This window comes from Coffea arabica, chromosome 6e (assembly GCF_036785885.1).
Source record: "Coffea arabica cultivar ET-39 chromosome 6e, Coffea Arabica ET-39 HiFi, whole genome shotgun sequence".
In the NCBI taxonomy this organism is placed as follows: domain Eukaryota; kingdom Viridiplantae; phylum Streptophyta; class Magnoliopsida; order Gentianales; family Rubiaceae; genus Coffea; species Coffea arabica.
The window spans coordinates 57,454,820-57,474,551 of NC_092321.1; the positions used below are offsets into that span (position 1 = coordinate 57,454,820).

A 19,732-nucleotide genomic window follows, 5' to 3' on the forward strand; every position below is an offset into this window, starting at 1 on the left:
TGTATTGAATCTCGCTTCCTTTCTTTTTTTTATAGCCGCCGCCCAAGAAAAGTAAAAGAGATGTCTGGAGCAAAGCTTTGTTTCAAGAGTTCTGATCCCATGCTTCGGGTTCACGTGGACCGGGGTCCGTCTTTCTGTAGCGTCTACCTTTTCTGGCGTGGCCACGCCCTGAGATGAAAGGTCTTCTGGAAATTTACCTCGAGAGATCATTTTTAATGCCGACCGCCTACAATTCACACAAATATCGAATATGAGTGAAATTCCAATTCTTTGCACCGTGAATAGCCAAAATTAGGACGAAATAACAGTGAAGAATGTGCTAAATAACTGCTCTATCAAAATTTGAGTGTTTTTTATTTAGAATCTTGGAAAAGTGTCTTCTAGGAACTTTGTACTTTGAAACTAGTTTCCAACGGTGCCAAGTTTTCCAATTTTGGACCTACAGAGTGTAAAATATGATTTTTCAAAGATTGCTCCTTAAAACTAAAAATTTTAAATTTGAAGAGAATTGAGTTTTTAGAACTCTTCACTACCATTCGATATTGAAAGACTGTTTTAGACTTGATTTCTCGAAGGAAAACAGTTTTTCCTTGCATCATTAAACCTCACTTTTGAGTCTTGATTTATGAGTAATTAAGTCTCTCTTTCATGATATTTTCTTAGATTGTACAAGTGTACAATCTCCCTTGTTAAGTAGGGATTTTTAAGCGATGGTGTGTGATAGTCAATTATTATTTGCTCAGGCACTCAAGGGGACATTCAAGAGGATATCATAGGGGATGCCTAAACACTTGATTGAGCACTACTCCCTTATTTTGATTGGTGAGTGTCAAGTGCATGACTAGTTGAAAATTATGTGATTTGCTCATTATGAAATGGATGGCTTATAACTGATGAGTCGAGTGTGTACTTTATCGCATTCGTTCTCATTTAAATGAATTGGAATTGAATTGCCTGAATTGAATTGAATTACCTGAACTGAATTGAACTGAATTATATGCTATGGTTGCATATGTCATTGGAATGAATCTTCTCGACCCATAACTGAACTGTATACATGTCGTTGGAGTGAATCTTCTTGACATACAGCTGAATTGGGGGACGCCCAAACTCATTGGCCGATCTTGGACTCGAGCCGGCATGGGCTTGGTCAGGAACCTTGGTGAGTCATGAGATAAACTGTAAACTTGATCTATTGAGAGATCTTGCTTGGTCTACTCACGTAGTAGCGCCTTTATTGCTGTTCGGGCCCGGTGCGGTGTATGGTGGACGGAACTGTGAAGTAAGTGGAGTTCTATGGACTTAAAATGCTGACTCGGTTGACGGAGTGTCATCGCGGGAAAGTATTTGATCGAGATCTGGCGAAGCACGTAGAACTTAGCTCCTGAGAGTTACAATATCTTTGAATTGTTTCTGTTTATTTTTCTCACTCAAATTGTTGTTTACTTGAATACTACTATTTTACTTGCTAAATGGGATTGTTATTTGGTCTACGTGCTTGCATGTGTGTTCTTGGCCTCACGAGCAATCGCTCACCCCGTAGATTTGTTTTCCTTAACAGGAGCAGATTTGAAAGATTTTGGAAAAACTTGCTAGGTTATACTTTTGATTGGAATTTGGGTTGTAAATGTTTAGTCGACTTTTAATGGTTGTATTTTGGGACTTGATGTATCTTTTGAGAACATGATGTAAGATTTGGATATACAGTTAAGGAAGCGACTTTTCTTCATTTTAGACTTGTATATTTTAGTATGTATCGTTAAGTTTGAATTGAATTGTCTTGAGTCCTAGCAATAGTTGGGCAGGCGTCCCGCAGATACCCTTTGGTTCACCTTAGGAAGAAGTGGGGGTGTCACACTCCCGACTACCGTTTGTCTCTCCTTTGTTCATGCCAAGTGCACTATGTAAAAGCGGGAGATGCTATGGGTAGAATTGTTATTGGACAGGCCGTCTGGGTTCCCTTGGTGTTTAGCTGGAGATTTTAATGTGATTGTTAATGAGGAGGAGAAGCGTGGGGGGTTGCCATTTCGCCTGAGTGAAGGGTTAGAATTTTTACAGTTCATGATGGAGGCCAGGGTATCTGACGCGGGTTTCTCTGTCTCAAATTACACTTGGTGCAATAATAGGCAAGGGCGGGCTCAAGTATGAAAGCGCCTCGATAGAGTGCTTCTAAACTTGGAGGCTTTGAAGATGGGCTCTAGCTTTCTGGTGCAGCACTTGGCGAGAGATCCATCAAACCATGCCCCGCTCTTGATGACGACCTCTACTCGGTTGGACAATAAATCGAAGCCCTTCCGATTCTTAAATGTTTGGACCACAAAAGCAGGGCTGCTGGATGTCATACGCGATAGCTGGTCGTGTCCAGTGAGCAGACAACCCTTATGTGTTTCGGAAGCCAAGCTTCGTACAATTAAGCAAGTACTGAAGGGTTGGTCTAAGGAGTCTTTTGGCAACATATTCCGGGCTGTTAAAGAAGCGGAACGGGCAATGTTGGAGGCGGAAGTAGCCCAGGAGCAGGACTCATCTGACCCTATTTTACATTATTTAAATGAAGCCCGCAAGCGGCTTAGGAGTACATTGGCTATTGAGGAGGGTTTTTGGTGACAAAAGGCCAGGGCAGGTGGTTGAAGGATGGAGATAGAAATTCAAAGTACTTCCATGCGGTGGTGGCTAAGAGGAGGAGCAACGTGATCATCCACAGGATCCGTGATTCCAGTGGCGGTTGGATAGAGGATGAGGAGCACATCAGTAGGGAGGCCATTTCCTTTTTCTAGAGGTTGTTTACGACTGAGCCGTGCGCCTCCTCTTTTGAGTTCTTGGACACTATTCCTAAGCTAGTTACGGTTGATGATAATACCCAGCTCATGGAGCCCCCCACCATGGCTGAAGTAAAGAAAGTGGTTTTTTCGATGGATCGAGAGAGTGCCGTGGGCCCAGATGGGTTTACAGGCAAATTCTTTACTTTTGCTTGGGAGGTGGTTGTGGAGGATGTGTATAAGGCTGTCGTAAGTTTCTTCTGCGAGGCAAAGTTGCCACGCAGCATTACTGCCACCACTATTGTCTTGATTCCTAAGGTTCAGTGCCCCTAGGATTTCACACAATATCGTCCAATAAGCCTGTGTAATTTTATTAATAAAGTGATTTCATGCATTCTTTCGGATTGGTTGGCACAGATTTTACCTAGGCTCATATCTGCCCAATAGAGTGGCTTTGTAAAAGGGCGACAGATCTCAGACAACTTCTTGTTGGTGCAAAAACTCGTGTTGGATATCGGGAAGCCGAATCGCGGTGGAAATGTTGCGATCAAACTGGACATGATGAAAGCTTATGACCGGGTGTCATGGTGCTTTCTTTTACATGTTTTACGGCGATTCGGGTTTTTTGAGACATGGATAGATGCCATTTGGCTACTGGTCTCCAACATATGGTTCTCGGTCCTGATTAATGGGGTGCCACAAGGTTTTTTCCGATCCACACGTGGTTTGAGGCAGGGTGACCCATTGTCTCCTGCCCTGTTTGTCATTGGTGCTGAGGCCCTCTCTAGGTACTTGAACGCCTTAATACATCAGTGCCAATTCCACCCGTATAAGGTTTCGATTGGTTGCCCAATTGTCACACATATGGCTTTTGCAGATGATGTGGTCATTTTCACTAGCGGGTTGAAGTCTACTTTGCGCGTCTTGGGAAGGGTCCTACAGGAGTATTGTGCAGTCTCGGGTCAGAAGGTTAATGAGTAAAATAGCTGTTTCCTGGTGCACCCCCGCCTCGCCCCGCATCGTTGCAGGATTATCAGACAACTAACGAGATTTTAAAGGAGGGAGTTCCCGATCAGGTACCTGGGATGCCTACTATTCATAGGCCGACGTAGAAAGGAATACTTTGGGGACATTTGCAAGGGCATTGTCAACAAGACTTTATCATGGAAGCAGCGGATTCTATCGTCTGGGGGAAAAGTGGTGCTGCTTAAGCATGTTCTATCCTCGTTGCCGATTCATTTGCTGGCGGCAGTGTCGCCTCTCAAGGGAGTCTTGCGGGAGTTGGAGAGAGTTATGGCTGGTTTTATATGGGGTGCGTCTGACCTTGGACCGCAGTTTCATTGTATGAAATGAGCAGACCTGTGTCGGCCATATTGCGTAGAGGGGTTAGGCATCCGATGGCCAATTGAGGTTTTTCAAACATTTTTTATAAAGCTATGGTGGAATTTCAGTTATGGTCGTTCTCTATGGGCTTCCTTTATGGCGTCCAAGCATTGTAGAGGGAGGAATCCTTGCCTTGCGGAGGAGAGGACAGGGAGTTCCTACACTTGGACACGGATGAGTTCGGTTCAGGGTATCGTGGAGGACAACATCGGTTGGATTGTTCGGTCAGGGTCAATGGATTTCTGGCATGATAATTGGCTAGGGTCCGACCCACTGTGTCACCGAGTGGAGATTTTCCAGACCCAACGGGTGGTGGACTTTGTTACTGGAGGGGAATGGGATATCCGATTGCTCTCGCAGGTCTTGCAGCTGAAGCTGGTGCGGCTGGTGCTGCAGACATCGCCTCCGACGCTCCAGGGGAAGGACAGGATGGTTTGGATGCCAACCCATGATGGGGAGTTCTCGGTGACCTCAGCTCTGTCACTTGTTCGCACTCATTCTAATGGGTCGCTCGGTGTCGCTTGTATTTGGCACAGGGCCTTGCCAATAACAATCTCTTTTTTCATGCTTCGCCTATTTTCTTAGAGGTTAACCTTACTTGAGCAGTTACGACATTTGGGAATTCAAGGTCCTTCTAGATGTTGCTGCTGCTCCGCTTCCCAGGAGGAATGATGGGATCATGTCTTTTGCACTGGTGAAGTTGCCTGCAGGTTTGGACGGCGTTTGAAATTCAGGAGGCGACGACGTCTCGTATTAGCTCGGCTTGTCATATGGTTTTCTCGTGGTGGGTGCGAGCTACTCCGAATCGGTATTTGGCCTTTGTCTTTCGTATCCTTCCCTCTCTAATATGTTAGAAATTGTCACGAGCGAGAAATGGTGCATTAATGCAAGGGGGACGATCAGAGGGGGGAGTGGTGGTGGCCCAAATCTTGACTCGGATTAGGGAGTTTTTGCATATACAATTTCCTTTGCTTCATGGCCCCATGGCCCTTGGGAGAGCTTGTACACGGCCTTGGCGGCTTGGTCACAACAGAGGCGCGTTTGGCCGGTGAAATGGGTGGCCCCGACTGCAGGTTATAATCTTAATACTAATGGGTGTTCGCTTGGCAACCCAGGTGTCAGTGGAGGAGGAGGGCTATTGCGTGACTTACAGGGGGCAGTGCTCCTTGGCTTTTCATGTTTCTTTGGTGTCACCACTAGCCTGGATGCGGAGTTAAGGCCTTGGTGTTTGGGGTGAAACAGTGTGCCGATCGGGGGTATATGGAGCTGCACTTGGAGCTAGATTCCTTAACCCTGGTTCAGATCATATTAGGAGATCATGCGTGTCCCTGGCGATTGCAGGTGCAACTAGACGATCTGCCGCGGTTTCAGAGTCTATTCCAGTCCGTAACGCACTGCTATAGAGAGGCAAATAAACCCTCAGACAGGCTGGCTAAGATGGGTGCGAATCGCGGAAGTGATACTTTGTCTGAGTCATTTGGAGCGTTGCCCCCTTTGGTGCGCAATGATATACGGATGGATAGGTTAGGTTTCCCTAGCTTTCAGAGAAGGTGCTTGTAGCTCGACACTTGTTGATGTAATTGTTTTCTATGACTGAATAAAGCGGTTTTTTCTGTTGGAAAAAAAAGGGACCTTTTATTCTACAGTACTCTAGTTATAAATAGTTCGTTTCAACACAAAAAGGGCAAAAGTGAAATTGGTGATCTGCATGAAACAAAAGTGTTTGATACTTTGATTAGCATTTATTCATCTAAGACTATATCAGTATTAGATAAATGCCATATCCAACCAGAAAAATACTATTTCCACTTAAATCGCTTTTATTTTTATCTCTTCTACATTAATTGTATTCATATGGCGTCACTAAGTTAGTTAATCTTGGTTCTTCTCTGCATGTTGCATTATGAACTTTAGCTTTTGTTGAAGAGAGCAGAACTTAAAGTACGTATCTATTATGATGGTGATTAATTAGAGAATTTTTGTTCCCACAGTACCACCGGATTACGTGTTTGGTTGTCCAAAATAAGTAGCAAACGAACTTTTCAGTAAGTATTTGCTGTTGGCCGTCTAGTTCTACGGTATTTTGTGGCGAAATATGTTTTGTAGCAAATTGGACTCTGATAAACACGAATAAATATCTGCTAAAGAATTGGATGCTAAAAAACAAGTCTAATGAAAAATGAAAGAAATTCATAAGCACAACCAATATTCTCCATGAAAAACAAAAAATAAACACTAATTGAAATATAAAAATTGGCCTTGAAAATCTCGCACTCCCTATGTGCCATAATTTGAGGTTTTTTGTTTTTTGAAAATCAAACTTTTTAAGAAAAAAATGTAATTATTAAGTTTGAATGTGGTGATTTTGGATGAACCTTAAACATGCTCCTCACATGGAGTGTAGTGGCACGCAAAAAGTGATTTTTTCAAATGGTAAAATGGAACAGCTTATGAAGTTGTGTTGATTTTGAAAAGATGACCCTTTGTTTGGAAAATCCAAAAGGTGAAAACATGACACTAAAAAAGGATGGTTATTTTACCATTTTACTGTTTTATTTTCCTTTTTATTTTTTTAAAAAGTTTCCGTTGACTCTAGCTTTGCTTCCTTTAGTTTAGTTGAATAGAAAACCAAAGACCATGTACTTTATTTGTTTTCCATTAATTGACATCAATAGGGTGGGCCACATTATAAAATTCATAATTTTTTCAAAGAGTGAGTTTGTAGTAGTTTTTGGTGGGGCACGGGCCCCCACTTTAAATCCACCACCATTAAAGGTTCCCAAGTGTAAATTTTTTTTTTAAACTGGAAGTTGTGAAAATGTAAGGGAATAATAAATACGACTGCGTGCTAAACAAATACAAAATTAAAATAAATCAAAGCCATAAATAGGTATAATTATTCTATAATTAAAAGATTGTATTATCTTGGTTATAGGGACTGTTTTCATTTTCTTTTACATCTAGATTTTAGATTTTTTTTTTAAACTGAAAAGGTCAAAATCTAGAATATACCTAGGACTTAACGTAATTGATTCTGATTTTATTTCTCTATGATTACATTCTGTAATCAGTTTTTGCAAAATTTACTACAATCAAGAATAGGCTAAAAGATGCATGAATACCAAAAAAAATAAAATGCGATCGGAAAAAATTTCTATATTGGGAATAAAAGATGAACATCCTAACTGACTCCATAAAGTTTTGATTCTAAATTACTCACTAAAAAGATGCTTATCTCAAGTGAATATCAGCTCATAACAATAGGTAACATTGAAGACGTGCGATTGGTTTTATTAGAACAAATTCATGTTGATGTTCAATGGATTCCTAGAGAAGCAAATAAGGATACTTTAGCAACTACGCAAAATCTACCAATCTAACTGAATCATTTTGGGATTCCCCCTGACTTTGTCAAATAAATTGTGCTGTATGATTTCTGAGAAACTTATTAATAATGTTGGTTTTCCATTTTCTATATATATACACACACACACACGCAATCTTCCCCACATATATATTCCGTGTAGATATGGGTCTTTATGAAATTATTGAAATTGTTATGGCGAGCTTGAATTCCTAATTTGAACCTAAGCTGACATCATATCCTATCCAATGAAGGAAAAAAAATCCTGAAAATGACAATAGCTGACTTATGCACTAATGAAAAGAACACTTATGAAATTAATTAATCTCCACCAAAATTAATGACGTGGAATCTAAATTAATTTTTGTAAAGAATTCAATCCTGTGTTTGTGTAATGAGAAAGCAACAATAGCTGACTTATTCATGCGTTGTACGAATATTCTTGAGTAGTACTTGTTGCTTTAGAGGCCAAATGTCAATGTTATTAGCAAAATCCCAAAGGGTCTTTTGACTGAACAAGAAAAGAAATTAAATCCCACTACAAAGCCGTACCTACCTCTGTAAAGCTGATCCGTGTGGAATTGCCCGCGTTGGGATGGACAAGCGGCCAACGACAATGACCAAGTCACCAGCAAATGAAAGAGACACCATTAATTAATGCCGGACTTGATTGATTCTCCAGTTAATTTCACGGACAAATAAATCTTCTCATTTCTTGAAATTACTCGAGTAGAAATTTTGTAAGGATGTGTCTTGGCATATCGAAGAGATGGTTATTAGTAGAATTTTGAGTACTTTCATCTGTTAAAAGGTCATATAGCTGCTCAAGTGTCTTTGAGTGACAAATTGAGATTTAATGTCTCTATGTAGACTCAAGGCTCCAAAATTGGTTCAGCCCCATGTTGTCCTTCGGTTCGACAAATTAATGGGAATTAAGAGCCAGCCACTTTATTTTCAAGTTTGGCTGTATGTTCGAAAACTCTCTCATGTTACAGCATTAATATTTCATATTTGTGTCATCAAACAGAGCAATTGATTATTGAATTTTTCATTAGGCACTCGTTAAAACATTTAAATCATACCTAAATTATTATGTAAATACATACACTCATATTTATTACACCTCTGAATTGTGATACTTTTCAATTGCTAGGACAAGACTCTTTAAAACTCTCTTGTGCACTAAGTCGGGAGTTCAAACTCTATTTACTGTATCACACAAGAAGTATAGCATTTCTTGTCTTTAAAAAATTCGGAAAGTGCAAGGTGTACTTGTCTGATTTGATTCTTCACGCACGTAACTCCCACACAAGTCTCTTTAGATATTTTTGCAGATAAAAAAAGAAAAAAATTGCGATACTTTCCCAAACTAACTATACTTTTCCAAAAAAACTAACACATGAGCCCCCTTTTATCAATTGCCAATGGATATCCATTATCCAAACTGTTTTTTATTTACTTTAGAAAAACTAATGTTTGTTTCTGTACTCAACTGACATTCTACAAGACATAAAATATTTTAGGTGAGATAACTTGATTTCTTTCATGCATGAATTGAAGAAGAAAATGATTTATCAACATCCTCACTCCAACTTGAGGTAACCTATGCCACTGTATAGCCAACTTGCAACAAGATTTCACATATTAACGTATAATAATCTTAAATCAATATATCTTATTAAAACAGTAGGAAAATATGCTGGCTTTTGATCTATTCAAATTTCGTACTGGTGCTAATGTTTTTAATTGTGTCCGTGGATAAGTGATGCTTACTAAACTTCTTATCTAGCATCTTATTCTATTCGTATATTTCCCCTTCTTTGATCTTCCACGACAAGAATGGTTCAAATTATTTGAACAGCTCGCTATATATCTTCTGCTATAAATGGTTATCGTTCGCTTTTTTTTTTTTAATTCCACAAGTTTGTGAAATACAAATATTGGACGTGGTAAAATCTCAATTTAGCTACACAACTTTCTTTGCCATCCTCCTTGGCTTCCTCCTTTTGGCAACAACTGTCTGAGTCGAAAAGCAGTCTGTAGTGAATTAAATATGTCTTGCTTCTGATGATGTAAATAGTCCAGGAAACTGAAATAGATCATAGGTATGAGAAAATAATGCTATGAGATGTAAACAATTACTCGATGAACTCAAAAAAACAAATCTAAAAACTTGTACTCCATCTTCCTTTACAAGCTAGTCTTGGTTGGCAGAAAATAAAGCATAAGAATGTGCATTGAAAACTTGAGGGATATAGGGCTAAAGTATCAGTATCAATCCTGAGCATAAAATTTGGACCATGTATATATATATATATATATATATGCAAAGTGTATATGTATCATGCATACAATACCTCGATTATCAGCATTCCATTGCTGCCATCCTTTCTGCCTTGTGGCTTCTACATTCTAAGTTGATGTACCGAAATGAAAAATGGAAAAGAAGAAGAAGCAGAAAATTCATCATACAAAACTTTTTCTTGTAGACAATGAGCTTTCATTTATGCATTATTCTTCTCAAGGCACAGGTTTTTTTTTTTTTTTTTAACTATTAATCCTCAAGGCACAGATTTTGTAGGTGACATAATGGTGAGCTTTTGCATCCGTCGATTGTACATGGAAAATGATGTAACTAACAATCCAGCAACTAGATGAGTTTATAGTTCTACACTTCTACATAGCATAGCTGCTAAAGACTTTAGCTTCGTGACATTATGCTAATGCTCGTTACCTTTTCTAGTAAAAGAAGTTAGAAATTGCTGGACTTAAAAATTTCAAATCTTGTAATAGTGTTGATGCTTTTTTTAAACTCCTTCTGTAAGCTAATTCTGACTTAGACTTTGTCTTAATTCTTTGATATTTGTCGCTTTCTCTTAACAATTCAGCGATAAGAAGTTTCAACACAACTACCGATTAGGTTTTGGAAAATTGCACCATCTCTTGCTATAAATAGCTATCATCATTTACTTGTTTTGTCACAAGCATAGCTAACATAAGATATCGGAGATGGCTAATTCTCAATTTAGCTGCGCAACCTTCTTTGCCCTGCTCATCTGCTTCCTCCTCCTCGTACCAAATAGTAAGTTGTAGCTAGTCTTTAGTGAGAGAGTTTACACTTCTATAGTCTTAAATGGTGAACACATGCATAGAATGGCGTATATTTGTACATTCCCAAAGTTTTAATTATTTGTCTCTGCCTCTCAAATAGAAATAGCTGTCACTAGCAATGAATTAGAATAGTTATATGTATGTATCATGCATATGTACGCTCACAATCAAAATTTTACCAATTAATTTGTATTACATATGCGCCATATGCTTTTCAATAAATGTTTTTGCTCAAAGTTTAACCCTATATTCTACTCCTGAATTTTCTCTCCCATTTTTTAATTTCTCACCACATGTGTAGTGTTGCAAGTTACAATACATGTGGCATAAAAATAGAAAAGGAGATAGAAATTGACATAAAAAATGACATAGAGGAACCATATCCTATAATATTAACAAACACTTATCCCCTATATGGACGGGCTCGATCCATCATATATTTGGACTAACTCTACATATTTTGCTCTCTCTTTTGCTTTATTTCATGCAGAGATGCCAATGGCTGAAGCTAAATTTTGCAAGAGGCCTGCCGAGCACTATTCAGGGACATGTTACCCTAACCGGTGCTACAGTTATTGCAAATATAAAGAACATGCTTACTCCGGAGAATATATTTGGACTGGCCAGGGTCATCAACGTCATTATGCTTGCTACTGTGTCTACAATTGTTGAAAGCCTACTATTTGCTACAATTTGCACCGTACTTTGTAATGAAATAAAGGCCAACAATTCACTAGAATTGCGTATGTGCCGCCAATAGTTGTGTTGTTCCTATGTCAGTCAGTTGCCAATAACGTACGGTCATGTCTGTGTTATCATTGAAACATCACTGCTCAGTGATTATTTAATCAGTATTCATGTGTTTCTGTTACCATCTGTCTTGTATTCATTTAAATATAAATGGACTACCTCTGTCGAAGTATGAGGGCCATTCTGGGATTTTAAATTGTTTTGAGTACATGTGATTATTATGTTTGGACTCTGATAAACACCAAAAAAATCTGCTAAAGAATTGGATGCTAAAATACAAGTCTGATGAAAAAAAAAAAAAAGAAAGTCATAAGGACAACCAATATTCTCGATGACAAACAAAAAAATAAACAGTAATTGAAATATAAAAATTGGCCGTGAAAATCTTGCACTCCCTATGTGCCATAATTTGAAATTTTTTGTTTTTGGAAATCCAACTTTTTAAGAAAAAAAAATGTAATTATTAAATTTGAATGTGGTGATTTTGGACGAACCTTAATTTGGGCCCTAACATTTAAATTCTTTGAGTCTAGTGGCACGCAAAAAAAAAAGTAATTTTCTCAAATGGTAAAATGGAATAGCTTATGAAGTTGTGTTGATTTCGAAAAGATGACACTTTCTTTGGAACATCCAAAAGGTGAAAACATGACACTAAAAAGGATGGAGGGTGGATAAAAGTAATAGTTGCTCAGTTATTTTGCTATTTTACCGTTTTATTTTCCTTTCTATTTTTTTAAAAGTTTCCATTGACTCTGGCTTAGCTTCCTTTAGTTTAGTTAAATAGAAAACCGAAGACCATGTACTTTATTTGTTTTCCATTGTTTGATATCAATAGGGCAACAAGTAATTTTAAAACTAGTGGAACACATTATAAAAATTCATAATTTTTTCAAAGAGTGAGTTTGTAGGAGTTTTTGGTGGGGCCCCCACTTTATATCCACCACTATTAAAGGTTCCCAAGTGTAATTTTCTTTTAAACTGGAAGTTGTGAAAATGTAAAGGAATAATAAATACGACAACATGCTAAATAAATACAAAATTAAAATTAATCAAAGCCAAAAATAGGTATAATTATTCTGTAATTAAAAGATTGTATTATCTTGGTTATGGGGGCTGTTCTCATTTTCTTTTACATCTAGATTTTAGATTTTTTTTAAAACCAAAAAAGGTCAAAATCTAGAATATACCTAGGACTTAACTTAATTGATTCTGATTTTTTTTTCTCTACAATTACATTCTATGATCAACTTTTGCAAAATTTACAATAAACAAGAATAGGCTAAAAGAAGCATGAATACCAAACAAATAAAATGCGATCGGAAAAAATTTCTATATTGGGAATAAAAGATGAAACATCTTAACTAACTCCATAAAGTTTTGATTCTAAATTAGTCACTAAAAATACGCTTATCTCAAGTAAATATCAGCTCATAAAATTTGGTAACAGCTCATAAAATTTGGTAACATTTTTTTTAAATAAAGGGTTACTTTATTTGATAAAATATAAGGAGGACATACATGGAAAGCAAAACTAGAAAAGCACAAGCGCTATCTTAACCTACGCTCTAACTCTAAACAAACTTGGAACACCCATCTGATCAAAAGCGAAATCACCTCTCACCAAGCGAGGCAAATCACGAAATGAGCCATACGTTAAAGTTTTTCATGAGTCCGCTCCAATGTTTGCAAGGCAGTCAGCCGGTTTATTCGCTTCCCGAAAGCAGTGTGATACCTCTCTAAAGAACCTTCTAACTTTTAGCAGTTCCTGTAAGTCCCCTCGCAACCGCCATGGACACCGAGTTTTCCCTTGAATGATCTAAACCAGAACCAAAGAGTCAGATTCTAAGTGTAAATCAGAATACCCACGAGCAATAGCCAACCCAACACCGAAAATCAACCTTTTCAATTCAGCTTGCAAACTGGTAACATTGAAAATATTGGTTTTATTAGAACAAATTCATGTTGATGTTCAATGGATTTCTAGAGAAGCAAATAATGTTACACATACGTTAATAACTACGCTAAATCTACCAATCTAACTGAATCTTTTTGGATTTCCCGCCTGACTTTGCCAAATAAATTGTGCTATATGATTTCCGGCTAACTTATTAATAACGTTGGTTTTGCATTTTCTATACACACACACATACAATCTTCCCCACATATATATTCTGTGTAGTTATGGGTCTTTATGAAATTAGTGAAATAGTTATGGCCAGGCTGAATTCCTAATTTGAAGGAAAAGAAATCCTGAAAATGACAATAGCTGACTTATGAATTAATGAAAAGAACACTTATGAAATTAATTAATCTCCACCAAAATTAATGACGTGAAATCTAAATTAATTTTTGTCAAGAATTCAATCCTGTGTTTGTTTAATGAGAAAGCAACAAAAGCTGACTTTTTGATATACTGTACGGATATTCTTGAGTAGTACTTGTTGCTTGAGTGGCCATAAGTCAATGTTATTAACAAAATCCCAAAGAGTCGTTTGGAAAAAAATAAAATAAAATCCCAAAGAGTCGTTTGACTGAACAAGAAAAGAAATTAAATCCCACTACAAAGCCGTACCCACCTCTGTAAAGTTTATCTATGTTGAACGGCCCAAGTTGGGAAATTACAAACTTCTCACAACAATTTACTCCATCCAAGAATTGGTACATATGAATAGCATTCCAGCGGGGAAGAAAAAAATTAATAGCATTCCAGCCGGTGGAGAGATTCATAGATATTCTTGAAACTTTACAGTGAAAATTTCTGCTAGGGGTAGTGCAAGCTTTTGGCATGTTATTTGGTTGGGGACGGGCCCATTATGTCGTCATGTGGATACTTTTCAGGAGTGTGCAGTTTCTGATTTTGTTGAACAGGGTTGCTGGAATGTACAACGGTTAAGCATGGTAGTGCCTAGTAGATGGGTGGGGAGGATTTTGGGAGTCATGCCTCCTTCACTGGACGAAGCGGATACCATGGTTTGGGCTCTTAGTACCTCCGGTGCCTTCTCATTAGCATCAGCCTACCGGATCACTCGAGAGGGTGGAAACAGCTCTTGGCTCTACTCACTGCTCTGGCTTCAAGGGCTGCCGATAAAGATTTCCTTTTTCATGTTAAGATTAATAGAATCCCGTTTACCGGTGATGGACAGGTTGCATAAACTTGATATACTCGGCCCCTCTCGTTGTTTTTGTTGTCTACATTCTTGTCAAGAGTCTACTGATCGTATTTTCTGTACCGGGGTGGCGGCAAAGAGGATTTGGGGCTACTTCGAAGGGGTGATTGGAGGGTTTCGAGATTCCTCTACGGTACGCCACAAGTTGGTTAGCTGGTGGTTGAAGCCTACTCGGAACCCGTATCTCCAGTATCTGTTCCGTTTATTGTCGTCTTTAATCTGTTGGAACTTGTCGAAGATGCGGAACTCATTTGTCTGTGATGGCCATCTGCAGCCCGTGGCTCATGTTTGTGCGGCAATTTTTGGGGATCTCAAGGACATTTTCCTCCTTAAGTTTAAAGGCCTCATTACCTCTGGTCAGGATTGGCCGGGTTTTTACGGTATGGTGGTTGGTCAGCACAGGGTTTCCAGGACCTTGGTGGTTCGGTGGAGCTGCCCAGGCCACCAAGTGGTCAAGCTGAACTCGGATGGCTGCTCTCGGGGAAACCTGGGAGTGAGTGGAGGTGCGGGGGGGGTGCTTCGGTGCTCGAAAGGAAGGTTTCTTTTGGGGTACTCGTGCTTCTTTGGGGAGATGACGAGTTTGCAGGCTGAATTGAAGGCGTTGATCTTTGTTGTTGGGCTGGCTATTGCTCGTGGGTATTCTGATTTACACTTGGAATCTGACTCTTTGGTTTTGATTCAGATCATTCAAGGGAAGACTCGGTGTCCATGGTGGTCGCGAGGGGACTTGCAGGACCTGTTAAAAGTCAGAGGGTTCGTTAGAGAGGTGTCTCATTGCTTTCGAGAAGTGAATAAACCAGCTAACCGTCTTGCAAATATTAGAGCAGACTCAAGGAAAACTCTAACGTATGGCTCATTGCGTGATTTGCCTCGGTTGGTGAGAGGTGACGTCGCTCTTGATCAGATGGGTGTTCCAAGTTTGCCTAGAGTTAGGGCGTAGGTTAAGATAGTGCTAGTGCTTTTCTGACTTTGCTTTCCATGTATGCCCTCCGTATTTTTATCAAATAAAAAAAAGGTAAGTTTTCCATAAAAAAAAATGTAGATTTTGAGTGCCTACAGTTAGTTGCCAAAATTTGTCAGTTTACCTTGCAATTAAATAAAAAAAATACAGTGAAAATTTCATTAATTTTTCAAGTATACGGTGTCTCTTGGTTTTCAGATTGTTATATCTGTCTATGTCTGATATAAATTTATCCATTAATACAAATTTCATTCATGAAATTTTATGATGTGTTTTAAAATAAGAAAGAAAGAAAGAAAGAATCTTTTATTTTTGGAGAAAGAAAGAATCAACAGATATGCGTCACAAGAGTCTATAAAACAGAGCTATATGATCAATATTTTATCTTCAATTGCTTAGGATTAGATTTGTAGAGTGCACGCAATAGGTTAGCCGACGAAAGAATTAGTAAACAAATGCCTCAGAATGATTCAAATGTCAACGTTTCAGGTTTATCATTGACTTTTTTTAAAAAAAAAATTCCAGAAGTTTATGAAATACAAATATTGGACGTGGTAAAATCTCAATTTAGCTACACAACTTTATTTGCCAGCCTCCTTGGCTTCCTCCTTTTGGCAACAACTGTCTGAGCCGAAATGCGGTCTGTAGTGAATTAAATATGTCTTGCTTCTGATGATGTAAATAGTCAAGGAAACTGAAATAGATCATAGGTATGAGAAAATAATGCTATGAGATGTAAATAATTACTCGATGAACTCAAAAAAAAATCTAAAAAATTGTACTCCATCTTCCTTTACAAGCTAGTCTTGGTTGGCAGAAAATAAAGCACAAGAACGTGCATTGAAAACTTGAGGGATGACGTGCGCGGAGTATACATATACAATTAGCTCATTCACAATCAAGTTTTACATTTATAATTTCTAAATACCCCACACGCGATTTATCGTAAGTATACGAATCGTAAGCGAGTATAGAGTATTAAGGGTCGATCCCACAGGGAAGATTGCAATTATCGGTGATTTTCGAACTTCTTTATTATCTAGACTACCATAAATATAAAAGTAATGAAAATAACACTAGAAAGCTCCTAGAGATATGGAATTCCTCACTACTCTTGCAGTGAAGTTACCAGTTAAGTGAATGCTATTATCTTGACTAATTATGGCGTAATTTCCTAATGTATGTGAAACCTACTCTCGTAGTGAATCAACTATACTTGTAATTAAGCCAAACCTACTCTCGTGGTTATGAAATTAACTACAAGTTCATTTCTTCTATGAAATTACATGAAACAAGTCACTTAAACCACATAGGTGCACCTCTATTCTCGTGAGTGAACTCCCCATGTTTATCACTTCTTTGAACTACTGTTAAATTTCAATTCTCATTGCAAATTTAACACCTTTAGATAATCACAATTAAGGACCAGTTAATTATGATTACAAAATCAAAAGTGATAAATAACTTGCTCAAAATAATATCACCAAATAACCAAATAAACATCACTAACAAAATATAGAAATTTCATCCATACTCTGGGCATAAACTTTAGAAACACATAAATAACATAAAATCCAGACTTGTATATTAACCAACAATAGAATCAAGTACAAAAGATAAAGAGTTTGAAAGGAATGTAATCCTTGTCACATGAGTTCATCTCCTTGCCTTCTTCATCCTCCATCTTCTTCTTCATGTAGCTAACATACAAGAAAGATGAACTAACTAGCTGAAACTATCTTGCACTAAGGAAATGGAAGAACTACACTTCTGCAAACTCCAAGCTTCTCCCATATGATAATCTCAGACCTTCCAAATGTCTCTGCATATAAACTGATGAAAAGCCCCTCTCCTCACCAGTCTAAATTTTCTGCTATGATTCTCCAAATCTCCTTTTGTTAAGATAGTCAAAACAAAGGTTTTTGACTTGAAAATAAGTCATATTGTCTGCCCTTTTGTCTTCTGAAGCATGTGCACCGAATTCCCTTGCAACTTATAGCTGGAAAGTAGTCTGAACACAAGAGAAATGGCTGAGCAAATTGCAGAATTTCAGCTACAAAACGCGGCTTGGAGTCGAGTTTTGTCAACTCGCGTTTTCAATTCTGTAAAATTGGCCTCGCTTCAACTGCAATTTTCTCTATGATGGAGGCTGAACTAACCTTTGTGCAAAACACAAAAGTTGTAGCCATTTGAATTATCTTTAAAATGCTTCAAGAATCATCCAAATCATCTTTAATATGATTGAAATACTATCACCTGGTCAAACCCCTGTTTCAATCTCGTCCATAGAATACAGCTTCTGTATTTCGACTTTTTGTCCATGAAAACAGCAGAATTGGATTTCGATGTCGTCATACCAAATATAGATCTATCTCTTAACTTGAAAATAATATAAAGATCACCTCAATCCGATATGTGTAGCTTCAAATATAGTCGAAATACGAAAACGTGTCAGAGTTGTTTTCACTTGCATTTCTTCAATTCACTTCATTTCTTCTTTATCACTTAAATTCATCACCATTATCCACTTTTCATCTCAGTTGACATTCTTTGGTGATTGAATTGAATCATTAATTCTACATGAAAATGAAGTTTTTACCATTAAAATCAATAGAAATGCAATGTTAGCCACTTTAACTTAAAATGTAGATTTTTACCAAAACCTTAGTTATTTTAGTTATAAAACTAAATAATCAAACCAAAATTAACTAATAAAATGCACTTAAAAATACGTAAAATAAACCCTTATCAAGGGATATAGGGCTAAAGTATCAGTATCAATCATGAGCATAAAATTTGGACCATGTATATATATATATATATATATATATATATGCAAAGCGTATATGTATCATGTATACAATACCCCGATTATCAGCATTCCATTGCTGCCATCCTTTCTGCCTTGTGGTTTCTACATTCTAAGTTGATGTACCAAAATGAAAAATGGAAAAGAAGAAGAAGAAGAAAATTAAACATACAAAACTTTTTCTTGTAGACAATGAACTTTCATTTATGCATTATTCTTCTCAAGGCACAGATTTTTTTTTAACTATTAATCCTCGAGGTACATATTTTGCAGGTGACATAATGGTGATTTTTTGCATCCGTCGATTGTACACGGAAAATGATGAAACTGACAATCCAGCAACTAGATGAGTTTATAGTTCTACACTTCTACTTAGCATAGCTGCTAAAGACTCAAGCTTTGTGACATTATGCTAATGCTCGTTACCTTTTCTACTAAAAGAAGTTAGATATTGCGGGACTTAAAAATTTCAAATCTTGCAATGGTGGTGTTGATGCATTTTTTAAACTCATTTTGTAAGCTAATTCTGACTTAGACTTTGTCTTAATTCTTTGATATTTGTCGCTTTCTCTTAACAATTCAGCGATAAGAAGTTTCAACACAACTACCGATTAGGTTTTGGAAAATTGCACCATCTCTTGCTATAAATAGCTATCATCATTTACTTGTTTTCTCACAAACATAGCTAACATAAGATATCGGAGATGGCTAAATCTCAATTTAGCTGCGCAACCTTCTTTGCCCTGCTCATCTGCTTCCTCCTCCTCGTACCAAATAGTAAGTTGTAGCTAGTCTTTAGTGGAGAGAGTTTACACTTCTATAGTCTTAAATGGTGAACACATGCACAGAATGGCGTAGTTTTGTACATTCTCAAAGTTTTAATTATTTGTCTCTACCTCTCAAACAGAAATGGTTGTCGCTAGCAATGAATTAGAATAGTTGTACGTATGTATCATGTATATGTGCACTCACAATCAAAATTTTACCAATTAATTTGTATTACATATGCGCCATATGCTTTTCAATAAATGTTTTTGCTCAAAGTTTAGCCCCATATTCTACTCTTGAATTTTCTCTCCCATTTTTTAATTTCCCGTCACATGTGAATATATTGCAAATATACATGTGTAGTGTTGCAAGTAACAATACATGTGGCATAAAAATAGCAAATGGGATAAAGATTGACACAAAAAATGATATAGAGGAACCATACCCTATAATATTAACAAACACTTATCCCCTATATGGACGGGCTCGATCCATCATATATTTGGACTAACTCTACATATTGTGCTCTCTATTTTGCTTTGTTTCATGCAGAGATGCCAATGGCTGAAGCTAAATTTTGCAAGAGGCCTGCCGAGCACTATTCAGGGACATGTTACCCTAACCGGTGCTACAGTTATTGCAAATCTAAAGAACATGCTTACT

General features: G+C 37.6%; 1 protein-coding gene across 1 annotated transcript; it reads left to right on the top strand.

Moving 5' to 3' along the window:
- The first annotated feature begins 1,917 nt into the window (after positions 1 to 1,917).
- LOC140009959 (uncharacterized) lies at positions 1,918 to 2,604 on the top strand. Its single transcript, XM_072056309.1, has 2 exons — positions 1,918 to 2,142; positions 2,215 to 2,604. The coding sequence occupies exons 1-2, from the start codon at positions 1,918 to 1,920 to the stop codon at positions 2,602 to 2,604; spliced, it is 615 nt and encodes a 204-aa protein (XP_071912410.1).
- Positions 2,605 to 19,732: the final 17,128 nt, after the last annotated feature.

Excerpts from the sequence above, each read along its gene's own strand:
- LOC140009959 (XM_072056309.1), top strand. The coding sequence starts at position 1,918 with ATGCTATGGGTAGAATTGTTATTGGACAGGCCGTCTGGGTTCCCTTGG. Across the intron at positions 2,143-2,214 it reads ATAGGCAAGGGCGGGCTCAA|CACTTGGCGAGAGATCCATC; the intron begins GTATGAAAGCGC and ends TTTCTGGTGCAG.